The 21,124-nt window shown below is 42.1% G+C and overlaps 5 protein-coding genes across 8 annotated transcripts; 2 read left to right on the top strand and 3 right to left on the bottom strand.

Moving 5' to 3' along the window:
• Positions 1-141: 141 nt before the first annotated feature.
• Positions 142-3,549, bottom strand: fosaa (v-fos FBJ murine osteosarcoma viral oncogene homolog Aa). The gene is made up of 4 exons (XM_084382057.1): positions 2,858-3,549; positions 1,977-2,204; positions 1,541-1,648; positions 142-1,443 (listed from the first exon to the last, which is right to left on the bottom strand). Exons 1-4 carry the CDS (start codon positions 2,993-2,995, stop codon positions 775-777), a joined length of 1,143 nt encoding a protein of 380 aa, XP_084238183.1. The 5' UTR covers positions 2,996-3,549; the 3' UTR covers positions 142-774.
• Positions 2,874-12,374, bottom strand: mlh3 (mutL homolog 3 (E. coli)). 4 transcript variants are annotated; one of them, XM_084382055.1, is made up of 13 exons: positions 9,539-12,374; positions 9,346-9,447; positions 9,177-9,256; positions 8,980-9,084; positions 8,782-8,866; positions 8,639-8,707; positions 8,405-8,513; positions 7,214-7,373; positions 7,098-7,121; positions 6,923-7,001; positions 6,648-6,799; positions 6,473-6,548; positions 2,874-2,958 (listed from the first exon to the last, which is right to left on the bottom strand). In XM_084382055.1, exons 1-12 carry the CDS (start codon positions 12,057-12,059, stop codon positions 6,477-6,479), a joined length of 3,558 nt encoding a protein of 1,185 aa, XP_084238181.1. In that variant the 5' UTR covers positions 12,060-12,374; the 3' UTR covers positions 2,874-2,958; positions 6,473-6,476. The 4 variants fall into 4 exon arrangements, with proteins under 4 accessions (XP_084238181.1, XP_084238180.1, XP_084238179.1 ...); XM_084382054.1 differs by lacking the exon at positions 2,874-2,958 and adding an exon at positions 6,038-6,160; XM_084382053.1 differs by lacking the exon at positions 2,874-2,958 and having other exon boundaries at positions 6,192-6,548.
• LOC311274401 (transmembrane emp24 domain-containing protein 10-like) lies at positions 3,630-6,148 on the top strand. Its single transcript, XM_084382059.1, has 5 exons — positions 3,630-4,189; positions 4,770-4,890; positions 5,132-5,205; positions 5,629-5,755; positions 6,019-6,148. The coding sequence occupies exons 1-5, from the start codon at positions 4,013-4,015 to the stop codon at positions 6,138-6,140; spliced, it is 621 nt and encodes a 206-aa protein (XP_084238185.1). The 5' UTR covers positions 3,630-4,012; the 3' UTR covers positions 6,141-6,148.
• A 1,014-nt stretch (positions 12,375-13,388) lies between the features above and the next one.
• On the bottom strand, positions 13,389-14,603 carry acyp1 (acylphosphatase 1, erythrocyte (common) type). Its single transcript, XM_084381062.1, has 3 exons — positions 14,507-14,603; positions 14,223-14,310; positions 13,389-13,787 (listed from the first exon to the last, which is right to left on the bottom strand). Exons 2-3 carry the CDS (start codon positions 14,301-14,303, stop codon positions 13,572-13,574), a joined length of 297 nt encoding a protein of 98 aa, XP_084237188.1. The 5' UTR covers positions 14,304-14,310; positions 14,507-14,603; the 3' UTR covers positions 13,389-13,571.
• A 74-nt stretch (positions 14,604-14,677) lies between these two features.
• LOC311273814 (uncharacterized protein) lies at positions 14,678-19,104 on the top strand. Its single transcript, XM_084381059.1, has 3 exons — positions 14,678-14,991; positions 15,272-16,617; positions 17,128-19,104. Exons 2-3 carry the CDS (start codon positions 15,388-15,390, stop codon positions 17,173-17,175), a joined length of 1,278 nt encoding a protein of 425 aa, XP_084237185.1. The 5' UTR covers positions 14,678-14,991; positions 15,272-15,387; the 3' UTR covers positions 17,176-19,104.
• The last annotated feature ends 2,020 nt before the right edge of the window (positions 19,105-21,124 follow it).

Raw genomic sequence — 21,124 nt, 5'->3', positions numbered from 1 at the left:
TATAAGGTTTTGTGAGAAAGTGATTCTATAAAAAATGAAAGCACGTATCTGAACTCTGCCTTCCTTTGGAGAATTATAATTTAAATTTCATACAATAATATAAAAAGTCAACAGAACAGATTGCAAACAGCAGCACCAAACACCACTCTGAATGTAGATTTATTGTAATTATTCAGCAGCATAGATAAGCAATCAATGCTCATTTTGACTTGTTTTTTAAATTTAACAAAGAATCTGAAAGGTAAAAAAATAAATCATAAGTTACATCTTGATAAGATATATATATAGTATATATAGCACTGGATGTTTTCATGGAAAACTTTCAATGAGGTCAAAACCACAGTCGATGACATTGAGGTATGCAGGTACTCAACATGGATGAATATGTAAATACAACATTTACATCAATCAATACACTATTAACAACAAAACACAAAAACCATACTGTAACATTAAATTCCACATTACATCTTAGATCTAGTAACAGATCAGATATATATAAGCTCTGAAAATTATTTGGAATTCGTCAGCATGCGTTTTAAAATCAAAACTTCACTTCAGTCCCAGCCATGCTTTTAGCTACATCGATCTGTTGGCTATGTTATCTGGAGAAAGTTTATATGTTTGTTTAGTCACACACGAGACATTTCATGAATGTATTCCTTGAAGTGTTACAGCATACTGTGGCATATGTTGTTCAATATCGTTTCAAAGTCAGGAACCTGCAGGACAGAAAAAACCAGAGAGATCACACAGATCACTTCCCTCTGTACATTATAAGGCTAAAAGAGTTGGAGAGTTGAGTAAATCAACTGATTCGGCTTTGCCCCCTCCACCTTTATGACTGTCTAGTCCCTCTGTGAGTGAGTCCAGCTCGGGACACCCAAATGTGAACACAGACAGGTAGTTGCTGCAGGTGGGGGTGGAGGTCACCACAGGAGTGCTGAGAGGCTCCAGGTCGCTGGAGACGGACTTGTACAGGGTCTCCCAGTCCGAGACCCCAAGAGAGCTACTCAGGTCAATGTCTGGCACGGATCGAGCCGTCTCCATGGGGGTTTTCTCCTCCAAACTGGGTAACATATTTTCCAGTAGCCCTTCCTTAATGTCCAGAGAGGGCTCCAGATCGCAGATGTTGATTTCAGCGCTGGCACACAGCAAGATATTGGAGTTCCCAGAGATTGCTGTGGACGGATCACTGGGGATGTCCATGTCCTGGAGCGAAGGAGCTTCCTGGGTGCCATCGTCTGGAAGGCTGTCCTCATCTGGACTGGGCGGTAGCTCTGGGGACCCCGTGGGCTCCTGGAAAATAGACTCCAGCTCATCTGACATCTGGCACATGGGTTTATGTGTGGCGAGGATAAATTCAAGCCGCTCTTTCTCTTTGAGGAGGTTGGCTATTTCCGTCTCCAGGGCTGCTTTTTCCTCCTCCAGCTTGTCTGCCTCCTTCGGATAGAGCGACATCCAAATATCATCCACATTGGAAAACACACACACAGTGGGTGCAAATGACAGCTGAGTAAATGCATCACTGTTTACTTACAGTTTGCAGCGTGTCGGTGAGTTCCCTCCGTCTGTTGCGACACTTTGCTGCAGCCATTTTATTCCTCTCCCTCCTTATCCTCTTTTTCTCTTCCTCCTCTGGAGACAGCTGGGATGTAAAAGAAATAATTCAGTTATTGCCTTGAAGAATCCAGCCATTTCATCCTCTAATCCGCTACATCCGCTGACAATACGCCCTCTGAAGAATGGCAAAAGCATGTTTCGCTGCAATGCGTCTAAAAATAGACCATTGTTGCAGACTTGCTGTGACCTGAATATAAATTGACTGCCTAAGGAAGGCACACAGCCAGCACACGGCACCAGAGGAGCATGCACAATAGCAGCGTTGCACACAAGGAATTCAGATTGGCATATGTAAATTTACACTATTGACTATTCTGTCCAATAGCAGGTAGACTTCATCTGAGCAAACCTACCTGCTCTGTTTTCCCTTTTCTGACAGCATTTTTTCCCTTATTCCCGCCCTCTTTGGGTGTTGCCTGGTGAGAGCTTTGTGGTTCATTGGCTTGCTTGCTACCCAGAGACGGGGAGACAGATGTAATAATCGTAGGCTGGACCATCCACTGGAAATCTGGGGTAGAGGAAATTGCAGTGACTGTTGGAACAAATGGAGTATCTTCAACGCTCATTTCTTGGCAGAGCTCCTGAAAAAAATGGAAATAGGATTATAAGAGATTTTATTTATTTATTTATTTTTTTAAATAAGTCCATCCCTTTGCTATTAAAAGGTTTCAGGTTATTGTGATGGCAATCAATAAAAACCTATAAATCATTATGTAAGGGTCTAAAACAGAGGGTAGCCAGCATGTGTTGGATATTCTTGAAATATACCCCACCAGAAATAGCCTTCTTCGGATCAATATTTGACTTTATCATTGTTTCTGACGTCAACACTGACGCAGGGATGCTGTGGAGTCTCCTGAATGGATTTATTTTTCTCAATGAACCGCTGCATCGACACGCTCACATTTGGTCCCAGGACGTCGGAATCATAACAACCCGACCGACGCTGCTATTGTGCCACATTACCACCTGCACTGATCTCTGCTCCCCTCCAAAAAAACATCAAATATACCAATAATGACGTAAAAGAAAAAAAAGAAAAAAAAAAAAATTAAGCGCACAGTCAATTAAAATCTTATCAATCAGCTCCACCTCCCCCTCCCCCTCCCCCCACCGTTAGAATAAAAGGCATTAGGACACTCGCATAAAAAAAAAGAGGGATGTTTAATTTGCTTGTAAATGAAGCGCCTCCAGGGCTGCACGTTGAATATATGATCAACAAAGCCATTCATACCTTTGCACTGCTTTCTGAGGAGGAAGCTGGAGAGCTCGCCTCTTCTGGCGTCTTCTGGCACAGTGTCCCGACAGGAGACTCTGTCCGGCAGGTGGGAGAGACTGAATCCATGTCAGGCGTCAGGTTGTTGTGATACATCACGAGGGGGGGAAGGGGGGAAAAAAAGCACGAGTCCCGATAAATGACAAATATGACTCTGGCCTTCCGCTGAGCAGAGCGGCTCGGGTCTTTTCTCCAGGTATATACCTGGTAACTGGACGACTAGAATGCAAGCCCCTCCTTTTATGCTCTGCTAGAATTTTATGAATGAACCAAGACTGTACCATCCGCCGAGGGGGAGGGGGGAGCAGACTGACAGCCACACGGGGCCTACATTTCGGGGTAAAAGAGCATTATTTTGACATTTATCCTCTTGTGTGGCTCCTCCATAAATACATTTGAACATTTTTCTTTTAGATGTGATCACAACAACGTCACAAGAAGGACAAATGCTCGCGTTTGGCGCATTTTCACGTCCCATTCACAAATATCGGCTTCATAAGAAAAGCTATGTGGGGTGAGAAACGTGAGCCTATTTATAAATAGACATATGTAACCACTTCCTGTGCGATGAAAACCTGATGTTCTGCTGCATTCATTTAATCAAGGGCAAAATCCACGAACACACGATATCCACCGATTTTGTTTAATAAAACAAAACATGTTTTACAAAAAGGTCGACGCATTTTGCACGACCTTTTTTTTTTTTTTTTTTTTTAAGAAAAGAAAATACAGCTAATATGTCGACTATAGCCTACATATTTAATCTGCTGACAGATAAACTCAGACTAAAATTAATTTCCTCCCCCCCATTTCATCTCTAACTCAGCCGTCTGGCCGCCCTCTCAGTGAGCTCAGCTCTTCAGGACTGCCTTTTTTCAAAGATAAGCATCGAGAGCTGTTAGCAGACATAATGAAATGATGCTGAATTGTTTACTTGGGGAGGAGGAGGTGGTGAGGAGGAGAGGGTCGGACATGTGGGGGCGGAGAAGTCACGTGTCACGACCCGGAACTGGAGGGAGGAGGGACATGAGGGGAGGGGCGGGGGGAGCTGGATGCGTTTGACGGGAGCATCATCATCATCCTTCGCTCCCATCACAACAAGGGATTGGCGACATGTCTAGACTCTGCGTTTTCCTGCTGGTACCGGTCCTGTTGGACCTGGCGTCTGCTATTCAGTTCTACCTGCCGGTCCGCACTGTGAAATGTCTGCAAGAAGACATCCACAAAAATGTGCTGGTCACAGGCGAGTATGAAGTCAGCGAGGAGACAGAAACTACAACTAATTTGAAGGTACGTGAACGTGTCGCACGTGTAACATATGGCAAACTTTCTACAGACTTCTCATGTAAGAAATGCAAGATTAATAAAATAAGACATTAGCTCATCCTGCAATAAATTGACATTCTTGTAAATACTCCCACCGTGTTTTACTTTTATTAATTGGGGGGAAATAAAAAGGGTAAAATCAAGCTTTTATTTTACAAAGGGTAATTGTATCCTGCATCACAAAGTCTCTTTTTTTAATAATTTGAGATTTCTGGAGATGTCAGAAATACAATACAATATAAAAATAAAATAAAAATGTTTTGTGGAAAACATCTCATGAAGTTAGCACCAAAAAACTGAAGACATTTTAAAATACCTCTTCATTATGAGCAGTCTAATACCATATCTTAAGAGAACTTTGTGTCATTTTATTGGTTTTGCAGACTTAAAGACAGGAAGACAGGAATTAAACTAATCCTGATGTTGCTGGTCTAGCCTCATATCAAGATGTTAGTAATTTACCTAATTTACTCCAAAAGGACTTTTCACTTTGTATCCACTGAGTTGAGATAGTGACAGACCCCTGTGTTAACTCTTTCCTCAGATCACTGATGCTGCTGGCTTCCTGCTGTTCACTAAGGAGAACGTCACAAGAGGGAAATTTTCATTCACGACAGAAAATCACGACCAGTTTGACATTTGCTTTCACAGCACAGCGCCAATGGGTGAGTGAACGTTCTAAAAAAATATGTACAGTAACTTAAAATAATATGAAAGACATGCAATCTATTTTTTCCAATTGACTATTAATCATAGAAGGAATATTCCAACTCAAATGGATAAAGAGTACATAAACTACTGGTGGCCGAACATGGAGGCCGAAGATACATGATGATGTGATTCAAGTGATGCAAACTCCTAATTGTTTTCTGTGAATAACTAATGAGCTATTTATGCTTGTCATAGGCGGTGGGAGGATCCCAGACCGACTGGTCACACTGAACATGAAGCATGGCGTGGAAGCAGAGAACTATGAGGAGGTGAGGGACCGTCTTAAAGGAACAATTAACCCAAAAATGAAAATTCAGTCATTATCTACTCACCCCCATGTAGAGGGAAAGTCCAGTGAAGTTTCATAGTCCATAAAACATTTCTGGAGCTTCACAGCAAAACAGTATGGAGCCATTTTTCTTTCAGTTGTTCAGAACACTGCAACGCTGTTTTGCTGTGAAGCTCCACAAATGTTTTGTAGACTAATATGAAACATCACCGGTCTTTCCACCGGCATGGTGATGAGCAGATAATTACTGTATTTTAATTTTTTGGTGAACTTTTTGTGATTCTTTAAAACCGTACCATAAATTTAGACTATGGCTGATAATTTAATGCATGGTGACCTTGGTGACAGCAGAAAGAAAGATGACGCATGTCAATAAATATTACTCTTGCGACCTCTTTGTCAGATTGCAGGTGTGGAGAAAATGACCCCCCTTGAAGCAAAGCTGAAAATTTTAGAGCATCTATCACAGTCCATTGCAGATGACTTTGACTACATGAAGAAGCGAGGGACAGAGATGGAACAAACAAATGGTAAATTGTTTGTTTGGTGTATATGTACACTGTAAGTAATTGCTTAAGGGAAATTTCAGCTGCACTGTTTTGTCTTTTGGCCACATCCCTATATGTGATGCCATATAAGGTGTTTTGCCGTGAACAACAGATGAAAATCACCTGCTGTGTGGCCAGAAGAAGAACGAGCTTAAATGTTTAAACTGTTTAATCCATAGCTCGTCGTGTAGAAAATCTTTTGACCATTGTGACAATATTTTAGTGCTATTTTCTATCTCGAACAGCTTCCACCAACACCCGAGTGCTGTTCATCAACATCATCTCCATGAGCTGTTTGAGTGCACTGGCCATAGGGCAAGTGTTCTACTTGAGACGATTCTTCAGGAGAAAGAAGTTGATTGAGTGAAGACGTTTTGCCAGCACGACCTGAGGGATACAGCACGATCATCAAGTGGACTGCACTGCTTTGGGAACATTTACTTCAATGTGTCAGAATTTGTTATTTTTCTGATGATGCATCACATTACATCAATATTCACTTTTATTTTAGTATTTCCTCTTCTCTCTTCTTACAAAACTAAATGTTATTCATTTCTGACATATTTATTCCTGTGAATGTACAGCTGTTTTAGTTTAAAACAAAAAGGTATAGGTCAAAGGGCTTTGGGGGAATTTGACAGGGGGATTCTTAGGAGTTACTTGAAATTATGAAATACACATTTAAAATAAAATACACACCGACTTATGTATTTCCAAATAGTTCCCATGCTTTATACATTCTTCTCAGCTTTTGGAGGTTGGGTTTCTGTAATTCCTGCAGGGACAAGAATGCTTAGTCACAACCCGATTACTGTATTCAATGAGTGAATACTACACTTAATACAAAGTCAGATGTGCTACTTCCTCTTGGTACCTTCTGGTCTTTGTCCAAATGGAGGATGTCTACTAAAGGAGCGATGGATGGGCGGCCATGGGCGCACTGGAAGGGAAGCTGGCAGGAGGACAAGGATGCCACCAAGCTGCAGCATTCATCTCTGCTCAGGCTGTCATTGAATTTGATGGCACCTGTTTAATGCACACATGTATACTGTGACTTGTATGAAGATTTTAGTGTGAAATTGTGATTAACTGAATCAGCATTGCACATTAAAATAAACTAAAGGATAGAGAAAAGTCATTTAACCTTACCGTGGCATGCTAGGGAGGCTAGCACCTTCAGAACAGTGAGAGGCAGAGTTCCTTTCACTCTACCAGTTGAGCGAAGTAACTGAGACAAAGAGTAAGAAAGGATAGCATTTATTGATTATTGAGGTCATTTCCCCACACAGAGGTTTAGGTGCTAGAATCACACTTCAAAGCTTACCTCAATCTGCTCTCGAAGATATTCCTGATGTGTGGTTATAGAAAAAAAGCAAAAGGGTAAACTTAAGTCACAAATACAATAGATGTTTCTTAAAATGGAGGTTTCAGAAGTCTTACCTCAACAATCGGCTTGATAACAGATTGTCTCCCCCGCCTGAGCTCATTACTCTCCTTTTCCATAAAGCACAGCGGTACCTTCCCGACAAAGACTTTTGGATCCGCTGCTTGCGAGAACTTCACTTCTAGGCCCAAACTCCGCAAATGTGGCTGACAAGACCTGGAAGAGAAAGGGTCCACAATACATAAGCAATACAATTATAACAATAATGCCATTGTAATAATGTGCATGACATGAAATCAACTGGTTAGTAACCTGCAGTTAAGGCTTTAAAGAGCAATAAAGAAAAGTTGTGTGGTGCTGTTTGTCAAAAATTGAAGTAACAAAATGTAAGGGTTCATTCTGGTTTAGAAAATTTTAATAAAAGTATGACAACAGGCTTCAGAGCAACTGACTGTGTGCGTCAGATCAGGAAATCTGAATCACAAAGTGATCTGAGCCACAGGACATCTTTTCTGTAACTATAATCGAGAGGAGAAACAAGGCAGATAGTTGTGTTGCAGAGCCATAATCTGTCCAAATCAGGCAAAGTGTTTTCAAATGTTCCTACAAAATGACTCCTTCCACTGTCTGAATATGTACATGCTTCTTTGACAGTTTAAAGAAAACACAGTGAGAAAAACACAATTTTTGCACAAAAACCTACGGATATTTAACTAATGCATCTGACAGTGTAAGCTATATTATTGCTCCAGAGTACTGACGCTACTGAATGACGGCATATGAGCCAAAATGCTCATAACAGCTCTAGGTTGAGACAGAGGTGAAATGAGGCTGCGTCACTGCACCAACCCTTTCTGTCATCTATATTGCTATCATCCTTCACCTCATTGCCAAAATCTGCTGAAGGGTGTCTCGGCTGTTGAATATAGCAGACAGCTGGCTCTGAAACCTCAACCAGTGTAGGGCCAAGTGCAGTCCATCAAGTAATGACAATACCACCACAGATCACACCAAAGTAAAAAAACACTGGTGCATTCTAAACACCTTCACCAACACATACAGGCTGTGGATCCAGAAACAAACATGTCCCACAAAAGTAAAAAAATTCAGATAATTCCTCTTAAATTGGCAGCATTCTTGCCTCAAAAAACAGAGGCTGAATTAGTGATATATCTTCACCCGAGCTGTGCTAGTGGCAACAATAGATACCGAACGTTTTGAAAACGATGGTCATAGAGAAAACTAACCTAAGCAGCCTGAGCTCCTCTTCGGTTACACTGATCTCAAGAGGTGGCAAAATGGTTGATGAACACAGACGTCTCTCACCTGGTGCATCCGGGTCATCCTCATAGGAATCTATGACAGGACATACAGTTACTGTATGACTCTAGCATCACATTGTGGTCCCAACAACAGCATTATTGATTTTACATTTCATTCTCAGTATTAACACCGTTCATCGCACGTTAATTTTGTTTTACCTGCAACTAGATTTTCCAGTCGAACTCTCTCATGCGCAGCGTGTTGATCCACCAGCACTAGAAGGTTTCCTGGGTTTCAATATAAAATGCTTGAGATGTTGATACAACAACGAATGACAAAACTGTAATATTCCAGTCAGTACCTTCAGTTTCAGAAAGTGCGGCGGGCTCTTCATCTCTTGTATTGATGAGACATGCAAGAAACTTCTTATCCACTTGATGAATGACCTACAGGTATTTAAATAGCAATTACTTCATGGCATCAATAAAGGGGAAATGGCTGGAGCATTTTAAGAACATTTTATCAGAACATTCAAAAGGAAAACTAAAGATAAATTTGCCTTCATTGACTGAATCATGGCCTTAGAAAAGCGGTATGGAAACAGGATGTTGTGGATCTTGACGGCCAGACTGTCAGCTTGCCCACTTGATATGTCCACTCCAACCTGTCGGCACAGGAGAGTTCAAAATGCATCAATAAAACAGCTTAAAATCTGAACGCTATACGTTATAACAGACAACACATTGTGTTGTTTACCTCAGGAGGCCGGACAAACACTGGGTTTTTCCATTTTGAATACAATGACGTAAGGGAGTTGGAGCTCTCATCGCTGCCATCTGTAAGACAGACAAGCAAGTATTTATTTCATATACTTTGTGTGTTTTAGGCACCCTACAGTCTACAGTCTGATCTGTCTGTGAGGTACCTCGGTCATCAAGCCCTGAACTAATCACTCTGTCTGTCCTGGATTTAGGTAGGAAGGGCAACACTAGATCCAATTGAAACGGGTAACACCTGTATTCCATCCCTACAGTTTAAGAAACATGAACAACATAGTATTTAACAATCATGTCAACAATAAAACTAGAATGATAAGCACAGAGAAACTGTTATCTCACCCATTTCAGAGATGACACTAACTGCCATATTGGTGACATCAGACGTACAGCGCACTTGTGTTTCTTCAGTAGGCAGGTCCTCGTACCGGCTGAGCCCAGTCACTTTGTTTATGTACACCGTCTTTCCCACAGATGTGTCGTAGTGATGAATCCAGTCTCCTGATGCTGCAACCTCCTCCCTCTCAGCCAGCTGAGGATCTGTACTACAAAGTGGGACTGGCTCTGGATTCAGTGCAGTATCACAGTGATCCTCATTGTTATTGCCGTCTTGGATGCCATCAGTACCCCCAGTGAGACAGGTATTGTCCTGTGATGACGTCCTGGACAGATGTGGTAACACTTTTGAATTGTCTGTCCTATGTTGTTTCAAAATGCAGAGTTTAGCTGCCAATGATTTTTTGCCTCTATTCTGTACCGACTTTGGTTTCACGTTTGTGAAAGCTGAGAGGGTTGGTGGGCTTTGGAGGCTGTCTGTCTGTGGGAGTCGAGTATTATTCTCTTGACGAGTCTCTTGAGAGGGTAACTTCAGTTCATCAGATTTACCGTACACTCTTCTAAACTTCTCAAGAGATCCAGACTCTTTACATAAAGACAACTTTGGACAAGTTACACTTCTGGGAATCTTCGAGGGAATCACAGGAGCCGAATCTTTGAAGAGTTTGTGACAAGTTATGTCTTGGCCTGCATCCAGTGAGATTTTGCGTTTTGATGCAAAAGATCTCTCTTCACATTTCTGTGCTAAAATTTGCTCCTGAAATACTGACTTGTTGATTTGGGAGCCCTCCTCTGTCTGTAGACTTTCATGAATGTATGGATCGGACAGTCGGATCTTTCTGTTACTTACTAAAGTCTGTTTGTTTCCGTCTGTACCCTGGCAGTCTGGTAAAACATGCTCAATACAGTTTAAATCAGGCTGAATTTCTTGAGTGATGCCGTCTTGTGAAGTCTCATTGCTGGTTGAGGTAGTACTGTTTAATCTTGTCTCAATTTCTTTTAAAAGTTCCAGTTTTTCAGTTGCTAATAGTTTGATGGAACTTGACGTACCGGTGCATAAAATTTGAGAGCCTTCCCGAGCTACACTGAATGTTGGGCCCCCTTTTTCAGTAACGTCATCATCAGAGGCAGGTTCCAGTCGAGCTAAATGACATGGCGGCTCTTCTCTACATTCTCTGTTTATGCTATTCATCTTTTCCAACTCATTTTTTTGCCCCTGTTGTTCAGTCTCCGTCAGCTCAGACTCCTGGCAAACGCTGTTCTCACGCACAGTGTCATCTTTGCACTTACGATGAACAGAATGAGATGCCAGTTTCATTCCAATACTGAAATCTAGTGTGGGAGCACTGCTAGTTGCCTGGTCACCATTGCCACTATTGCGACCATCTTGGTCTGTATTGTCAGTGCAAAACAATTGGGGAGACACATCGTCCAAGTAATCTTGAGAAAGCACCGCCACCAAGTTCTCTCTGCTGAGGAAAGTTTTCACTGCCTCTTCTATACAGAGCAAAATACCATCCCAATCTTTGAACTCTATTAGAGTTTTGGCAGGCTCAAGACATATGTCATACTCTGAGTAAGAGCATTTGATATTTATGATGTATACTCCATGCAGATCTTGGCTCCGTTTGTGCTTTGGACTCCTGATGGCAGACTGCCTCTCTGGACTGTCATTTCTCTGATTTGAACTGCTCAGCCTGCGTAGGAGGAAGTTCAGTAGTTTGTGTATCCGTGTTTTCAGGAGCAGTCTGTCATTTACATACAGGAACTGTAAGCTGTTATTGTAGTGGCCCTCTCTGCCAATGTGACCGATCACTTCGAACTGTCCATGCATGTGGCTGATTTCTCCAAGCTTCTGTGCTCGACCGAGGCCGTGTATCTGAACAAACCTGTAGTAGGTGTTTTTAGCTTTAGAAAGCTGCACCATCATGGCTCCTGTGCAGTCATTCTTCAGGGTGAAAGACACAGAGGGATGCATCAGAGAAATAGCCTCCACTCTGTGTCTGATCCTCTCACGCTCAAGCACAGCGTCCATCCTCTTCCTCCGGACTGGCATGTTGTGGAAGAAGTTACAGATGACAACAGTTGTCCCTGCAGAGGGTCGTGCAGTCTCTGCTTCAAATACATCCATGCCCTTGCCATTCTTGAAGATTTTGACGTGGGTTTTCACTGACGATCTGGCGCGGGATGATATTTCAACAAGTGTGGCCAGAGAAACCACACTTGCCAGGGCTTCCCCTCTGAAACCATACCACCTGAGGTCATCCAGGTCTTCAACAGAGCTGCATTTGCTTGTGTAGTATCTGTTCCCCACGCACTCCACGTCCTCAGCGTTCATCCCAGCACCGTTGTCGATTACCTGGACTTTGAACGCCTCCATGTCCACCCTGACCCCAACACAGGTCGCCTCTGCATCAATGCTGTTTAGTATAAGCTCCTCTACGCACTGCTGAAGCGAGGGGATAGCGACACCCGAGCGGAGTTTCCCCTGAACCTCTTTAGGCAAACACTTGATCATTGTGCTCATTAAATTCACTGCACTTCACCTGGCATGACCGGAAACACAGTAGTAAGAGAGTAAACTGGCTTAAAATGACCCCCTGCTAGTTAACGTCCAGTCACATTAGCTTAACGCTAGCCAGTTCTATGGATTTCTACTTTGTGTGTTTGTCTGTGACTCGTCCAGAAAAGTGGGGCGCGGAGCTCGTTGAATATCATTTTTTAGAGCAAAGAATCAAAATACATGCTAAAATCAAACCTAGCTGCTGTTTACAGTCAACGTGAAGCAACAAGAGATGAGCGTAGCAGCTACGAGCCGAAGCTAACAGCGCCCTCTTCTGGTGTGACGGACCGAACTACAACCGTCGTATCCTGCCGAACGTTGGCAACCTGCTTTTAACGCGCATACCGCCACCTAGCGTCCGGAGTCTGCTACTTCATGTGCTTCATTAACAGCACAAACATGTAAAATGATCCTTGTACTTTCAAGTTAAATGTGTTAAATGAATTAAATAATACGCTATTACTTTACTTTTGCTCATACTTTATCTTTATTGACTGCTCTTTTCTTTCCAACATAAAACAAGCCAATATATTCATCTCCATCACATATTTCTGTTACATTTGTTTTGGAATATGACTATTCATCTATACTCTCAAGGTTTTTTTCTCCCCCGACCCTTGTGAGAACTGAATAAGGACAATGAAAAGATGCTGAAATCTTATACCTTTATGCCTGAGCTGTGCCTCTTAACTTGACTGCACTGAACGATTGCACTTGATAAAAAGAAATAAGAAGTTCAAAAAGAAGAAGAAAGGTACATACAGTATTTACAATCTGGGTCTAGTTACTATCACCTCTTTTCTTTTCCTCCTCCACGTCTCGGCAAATCTAGTTCTGTGACATTCTTTACAAGTATTTCTGATTAATCATATTAACACTAATTGAGGATAAATTGATTGTACATCTTTGCTTATTTTGTCTGTTTTTCCACTGCAACCTGTGGAGCTCAGTCCTTGCCAAAGGAGGGCAGAAGCATTCTGATTAGAATTTAGTGATTCACCAGGATCCTTTCAGACTCCTTCAGTCAGTCTGTGGAGGCTGATGACGACAGCAGTGACAGATTTCAATGTCAAACCATTGCTTTCTTGCACAGTAAGATGTTTGCTGGACTCTGGTTTGTTGCGAAATGTCCCCTTTGAACAGATTAAGTCTCAAATAATATGCTCACCCCTGAATACCACTCAATCATGTTCATCTAAATGTTCAAGTGTATGTTCCTGACAGCCAAGGTCTCTGTTTCATCTGATAAAACTATTACTTTACTGCAGTGAGTACAATAAAATTCAAGCAATGTGACACCAACTGAAAGGAATTTTAATTTGTTCATGTGATTCCACATATTGTAGATGTTAGGACACCTGACATAAACAAATATTTTACATTAATCATATGAGTTGCAGTTCAACCAATAAAATACACAAAATAAATAAAACATCTGCTTCTATGTAGTATTACAGGCACAACACATGGGTTATTTTACTTTACAATGGTAAAAGAGGAGTGTTCCAGGCTATTGAGTGTTTTCTCGTTGTTAAACTCTGCCTTGGTTATGTTGGACTTGGGGCTGCCGGTGGATTTCAGCCATTCTTGCATTTCTTTCACTTTGCTGCATGGGCCTTGTAGCTGCCCCTGAACAGTTCCTGCGCCTGTGTTTTGGACCCATCCAACCAGGCCAAGCTTTCTCCCTTCTGCCTGGAAAATGAAACACTGTGAATTAGAAGACAGCAGAGGCAACTGAGGGAGAATATGGGATATATATTAGTGAGATGTGGTCAGGATGGGCCTTGTTAAGACAATGTTAAGAGACTGGTTGTCATTTTCCAACCTACATGAATGAAATATTTGTGTTAAAGCTAAAAGACAGCACCTTATAAATGATAGTTTGAAAATAAATCTTGTATCAAGGTCAACTTAAGTAGCTTCTGAGCTTCACTCAGTTTTCATCATCATTCATTTTAATTAACTGAATTGATGATAATGGATCCACAATACAGTGAGAAGCTATAGAAGATGTTAAAAGCTCCACAGAAAGCTAGAGAGTGAACCTGGAGCTAAGATCTTCATGTCAAACAAAAAAGATAATAACTTTAGCTCATAAAGCTTAAGTTATATCACAGTGAAACTCACTTGAGTGTATTTCCGGAAAAATACACCTTGCACTCTGCCAAATATTTCATAGTCCACTGAAATTAGATCCTCGTTGGACATAGTGGACCTAGAAAAGGAGAAATAAGACAACACTTGTCTATTTCAGGGACCCACCATGCATCGCTTGGGCTACGGCTACCACACGCTAAGCTAACATGACCTGTTTCTGCTCACATCATTTGAAACCCAGATTATTAACACGCGTAGCTTCGTAGTCATGCTTTATGAATACACGATAGCTCACTGTCGGAATTATTATTCACCTGAATATTGTTTAAAAGCCGTGGGAGGGAACACACAGCGCTGCTCCGAAGGATCTCGATTCAAACACATAAAGGGAACTTCGCTTAAGGAAGTGTTGCTCGTCGGACCAGTCAGGGAGAACACCCGAGGAGCCTCGGCTTGTTTCTAGGCAACCGATGTAAACACGGGGGAAATGATTTGCAACGGTTTTTCCTCTCCGAGTGGATGTTTGTTTGTAGCAAGCTAAACTCAAGGTCACTTTAATTCGGAAGTCAGTCAGTAAGTGAGAAGCTTTCTCATCTCTATTGGCATAAAAAGTGAGCTTGGCAGTTCATTCAACAACTGGCAAACCAATTTCCTCTTAAGGTTCACTGACTTACATATCCTGAAGCCAGAAGGAAAGAACTAAGGAAGGAAGATGGACGAGAAGTCCCAAAAGTGGTCAGAATGGTGCAAACTGTTACATGACAACTGAGCTGTGATTTGGTCGAAAGACACAGAACAAGTAAGTTGGTCTTGATTTCTCCTTAAATTGTCAAGTTCAACCTGAGGACTTGGAATTTGACTTGAATTTAATTTTCTTTTAGTCTCAAGACTTATTACATGGAAATACTTGAGTAACTTAAGACTGACCTGTGCTCAAAGTCGATTAAGTCGCACCTGAGCTCTTAGTAACAATTATATAACAATAGTGTAACAATAGTTATACTCTGCAGATACCAGCTTTGTTCCCTCAACCCTTTTCTCTTAAAACCTTACTTTATTTTTCTTCTTTTTATTTCTAGAAAATATACAGGAAAACCCCTTGGTGGCTGGTGCTTAGTGCTCAGGTGTCTTGCACAAAGATTTACACAACAACGATTCATCCGCAAAGACAAGATCTTCAGCAGCTGATTAAGTCATGAGCACATACACAAGAAGAGGACAAAGTCCTAAAGGGAAGACCAACATTGCAAGAAAAAAACATGGCGATGTCAATACTCGAGCACAACAGGGTACTGTACCTGGTAGGAGAGCAGGTGAAGTTGACCTGCCATTTCCAAACAAGCCTGTGACTATTAGACCTCACAACCCCAGGACACATGCCTCACTTGATCTGTATGATATTGAAAAATGCAGTATTACAAAAGAACCAAGAACCAGAGAACATCATTCAAGTGGCACCAGAGAGACCGCGGCATCCCAGCATCCGAGAACAGACTTTCACAGACAGTCCAAACTAGAACAGCAGATGGACAAAGAAATTCATGCAAAAAAGCTGTTGCTACAGGAGAAGCTGTGGAGGCTAGAGGAAACAATAACACAAAAAATCCAGAAAGATAGTGTTGACGCTGCTGCAGGTGATGACCAGAAGAGAAGAGAACCAGTTAGAGGCAGAGCAATGATGAAGCAAGAAAAAAGACATGAGGATGTTAAACAACTTAGGAAGAGGCAAGATCAGAGAAATGAGGACATAATGAGGAATACACATGAAGAAGAAAGGGCCAGATGGAAAAAAAGAGAAACAGAAGTTTCATACAGTCCCCAGTCGCAAAGAAAAGGACAAAGGGGAACTCATGAGATCACAGTTCATGGGCAAGACGTGAGTGGAGAGCCAATCAAATCGAGGTGGGAAAATGTGAAAGAGCACACCAGAGGAAAAGGAGGGCATGAAAAAGATAATGGCATATGGGGAGAGACAGGTGTGAAAGCAAAAGAAAGAGACAAGACAAGAGATCAGAAATACAGGGACAGGACATGTAAAGAGATGTATGGTTCAGAGGATGAACGAGACATGCCTCAAATGAGTCAACAGAAAATTTCTCATCGAGCTGCAACAGAAAACCGCAGAGTTGCAGAAAGGAACCAGTCCGGTGAACCACGGCTTCCACCAGTCTCTAGCCCTTCTCATTCAGATGTACCAGAGCAGGGGGAGCTCAGTCTTACAGAGAGCACTGACGTCAGCCCCAAACTTGTTCCTTGCAGAATCTGCAACAGGAAGTTTGCATGCGGAAGATTAGAGGTGCACATCAAAATATGCAAAAAGGTTAAACAATCACATCGTCAAGTCTTCAACTCCTACACCAATAGGACTAAGGGATCGGTCTTAGAGGAGTTCTTGAAATTCCACAGCGGATCCACGACTCCAGAGGTAGGATGGTAACATTTTTGCCTCTTTGAAAAGGCTACCCAACCTTAAATTGTGTGGTAAATTGGAGTTTTTGACCAGTTGTACTGCGAGAGGTTTCACGGAAAAAAAGTTTCATAATTACTCAGAAATGTACACTTTTTGTTAATTATGAAATTGAGGGATATTAGAAGAAAAGGTGAAAATTTCGGAAGAGATTTATCAAATTTCTGTTTGTGAATTGAGAATTTTGCATGTAGACTGATGATGTTGATCATATATCAGCTAAAAAAATTAGACCCTAGGTCTTGCCAGAATTGCTGAGATATTTCACAGTCAAAACATAGGTGAGGGGAGAGAAGAAATGTAGGATTCAGTTCACACTAGGGACTAAAAGTCAAGATATCTCACCCTCTGCTTCTTCAGATTTTACCCTTACCCTACAATTATGTTACCTAATTTCCACCTTTATGGGAATTTCAAGCTAAATTGAGTATTTTAAGTGTTTTCTGTTTTTGATGTCTTTTTATTCAGGTTTTAAAGAAAAAGAACCCAAGGCTTCAGGACCGCTCACTCCACTGAGACGGCCCTCCTCACAGTGACTAAGTTGCTCCGTCCCACTCGTCAGCCCACCTTGACTTATCCGCTGCGTTTGACACAGTCAACCACCAAATCCTCCTCTCCACTCTGGCCAAACTTGGCATCGCTGATTCTGCTCTAAGCTGGTTAACATCATACCTGACAAATCGCACCTTTCAGGTCATGTGGAATGGCTCCCTGTCGAAACCCTGCTTTCTGGAAACAGGTGTCCCTCAAGGCTCAGTACTAGGACCACTTCTGTTTTCACTATACACTAGATCATTAGGTTCTGCAATCACATCACATGGATTCTCTTACCACTGTTATGCTGACAACACCCAACTGTTCCTCTCTTTTCCCCCATCCTCCGATACCCACGTTGCAACACACATCTCGGAATGTCTGGCAGACATCTCCTCTTGGACAACTGTGCATCATCTCAAGCTCAACCTTAGTAAAATTGAACTCCTCTTCATCCCGGGAAAGACTGCCCTCACATGGACCTGTCAGTCACTGTCGAGGACGTCACAGTATTGCCTTCATTGGCTGCGAGGAACCTGGGTGGAATCCTCAACGACGGACTATCCTGCACCCGCCACCCCCGTGTGGCCCGATCCTGCAGATTTGCCCTCTACAACATCCGCAGGATCCGGTCTTTCCTCACAAAGGACGCAACGCAACTCCTGGTCCAAATGCTGGTCATCTCCCGCCTGGACTACTGCAACTCACTCTTGGCTGGACTCCCAGCCTCTGCGACTAAACCATTGCAACGTATCCAGAACGTTGCAGTGCGCCTCGTTTTCAATCTACCCAAATTGTCCCATTTGACCCCCCTTCTCCGGAGGTCACGGAGGAGGAGGAGGGGCTTCCTGTTGCAGCCCGCATCTGATTCAATGCACCCATCTATTCAAAACACTGGTCAGACCACATGCCCCAGCGTGGGCACTTCGCTCTACTACAACATCTGGCCGGTGTCTTGCCAATGTAGGTATCCCCAACAGAAACTGTTTCCAATGGCCGCGGGAGGGTCTCCCCCCCATATCTTTGGCTAGAAGAGAAGAAACTTGTTCATAATCACAGAGGTTATAGAGTAGTATCTGAAGTACACATAAAATAAATCATTCAAAGGTCAGGCTTCATCTGTCCATTATAGTACATTTCGAGTGAAGTAGATTTAATACACGTAATTGAAGCCAGAAAACAATCACAGTGATCTTGATTTTGGCTATCGACGTTTATTTAGTTCTACAAATTCCATACCAGGACTTGAATTACAGCGTGTTATATGTCAATCTCATGAGGAAATTATTGCCTTGGTTTTTCCGTTCAGTACGTAGTACGACGTTACGACGTACAAGAGAATAAAAGCATTTATTTTGATGGGTGGGCCATGTTGCAAAACCTCGTAGATAATTACAACACCAGAACACTGAATCAAACAATGCAATTGTTGTTAGTTTTAATTTACTTGGGTGAAAGCAAGCACAGCGCTGTTTCCGACTTCGCTGAATGAATGCGCGCTCCCGCGGTCAGGGGAGCCAGTTTCTGTCGGGGATACCTACATTGGGACGACACCTGCTGGTACGAGCCATCCATGGTACGAGCTCTATTTCCTCCTCGAGATGCGTTTCCCCTAGTCCCGCCCCCTTCCGAAATGGCCCGAAGGGCGAAGGAAGCGCGCGTTCACAAAAAGCTCGCCCCCAAGCTGTTGTGCTCGTGCTACAGAGGCACTGTGGAGAGAGCTAAGGTTCAAAACTGACTTTTGTTAGCAAGTTTTATCTGAAGATGTTGAATTGTAGAAGTGAAATCCAAATTTCATGACTGTCTAGTTATATTTTTAAACTGGGACAACAGCACATGTGTTTGTGTTTTTATGTCTTTATTAACACAACCAACTACTGTTATTTCTATCAATAAAAAATATTATATTTGTGAGAGACTTTTCATTTTGAATATTATGGACTTTTGGAAGAATGCTCATTCATTTATAGGCTAAATATAAATCGCTATTTTATCATATTTGTCTTGAATCCAGCTCCATTATAGCAGGTAAAGCACATCCTGACAGCTTGGAGTATTGCTGTCAGATATTGTTCCCCCTCTGTTCAATATGAAAGGAGGCTCACACATCTTTCAAATTCACACTGCTGACTTCTTTCCCCACAACAGATAAGTCCTGTGATTTTCAGGCTGATATCTTTAAATTTGACCATTTACAACAGGGGGAACACATCCTGACAGCTTGGAGTATTACTGTCAGATACTGTTCCCCCTCTGTTCAATATGAAAGGAGGCTCACACATCTTTCAAATTCATACTGCTGACTTCTTTCCCCACAACAGATAAATCCTGTGATTTTCAGGCTGATATCATTATATTTGACCATTTACAACAGGGGGAATGCATACTGACAGCTTGGAGTATTACTGTCAGATACTGTTCCCCCTCTGTTCAATATGAAAGGAGGCTCACGCATATTTCAGATTCATACTGCCGACTTGTTTCCCCACAACAGATAAATCCTGTGATTTTCAGGCTGATATCATTAAATTTGACCATTTACAACAGGGGGAACGCATCCTGACAGCTTGGAGTATTGCTGTCAGATACTGTTCCCCCTCTGTTCAATATGAAAGGAGGCTCACACATCTTTCAAATTCACACTGCTGACTTCTTTCCCCACAACAGATAAGTCCTGTGATTTTCAGGCTGATATCATTAAATTTGACCATTTACAACAGGGGGAACGCATCCTGACAGCTTGGAGTATTACTGTCAGATACTGTTCCCCCTCTGTTCAATATGAAAGGAGGCTCACACATCTTTCAAATTCACACTGCTGACTTCTTTCCCCACAACAGATAAGTCCTGTGATTTTCAGGCTGATATCATTAAATTTGACCATTTACAACAGGGGGAACGCATCCTGACAGCTTGGAGTATTACTGTCAGATACTGTTCCCCCTCTGTTCAATATGAAAGGAGGCTCACACATCTTTCGAATTCATACTGCTGACTTCTTTCCCCACAACAGATAAGTCCTGTGATTTTCAGGCTGATATCTTTAAATTTGACCATTTACAACAGGGGGAACACATCCTGACAGCTTGGAGTATTACTGTCAGATACTGTTCCCCCTCTGTTCAATATGAAAGGAGGCTCACACATCTTTCAAATTCATACTGCTGACTTCTTTCCCCACAACAGATAAGTCCTGTGATTTTCAGGCTGATATCATTAAATTTGACCATTTACAATAAGGGGAACGCATCCTGACAGCTTGGAGTGTTACTGTCAGATACTGTTCCCCCTCTGTTCAATATTAAAGGAGGCTCACACATCTTTCAAATTCACACTGCTGACTTCTTTCCCCACAACAGATAAGTCCTGTGATTTTCAGGCTGATATCATTAAATTTGACCATTTACAACAGGGGGAACGCATCCTGACAGCTTGGAGTATTACTGTCAGATACTGTTCCCCCTCTGTTCAATATGAAAGGAGGCTCACACATCTTTCGAATTCATACTGCTGACTTCTTTCCCCACAACAGATAAGTCCTGTGATTTTCAGGCTGATATCTTTAAATTTGACCATTTACAACAGGGGGAACACATCCTGACAGCTTGGAGTATTACTGTCAGATACTGTTCCCCCTCTGTTCAATATGAAAGGAGGCTCACACATCTTTCAAATTCATACTGCTGACTTCTTTCCCCACAACAGATAAGTCCTGTGATTTTCAGGCTGATATCATTAAATTTGACCATTTACAATAAGGGGAACGCATCCTGACAGCTTGGAGTGTTACTGTCAGATACTGTTCCCCCTCTGTTCAATATTAAAGGAGGCTCACACATCTTTCAAATTCATACTGCTGACTTGTTTCCCCACAACAGATAAGTCCTGTGATTTTCAGGCTGATATCATTAAATTTGACCATTTACAACAG

Source organism: Pagrus pagrus (genome assembly GCF_965226575.1).
Source record: "Pagrus pagrus genome assembly, chromosome: 18".
Lineage (NCBI taxonomy): Eukaryota > Metazoa > Chordata > Actinopteri > Spariformes > Sparidae > Pagrus > Pagrus pagrus.
The sequence above is the reverse complement of the archived record's forward strand: the minus strand, read 5'-3'. Positions and strand labels throughout refer to the sequence as shown.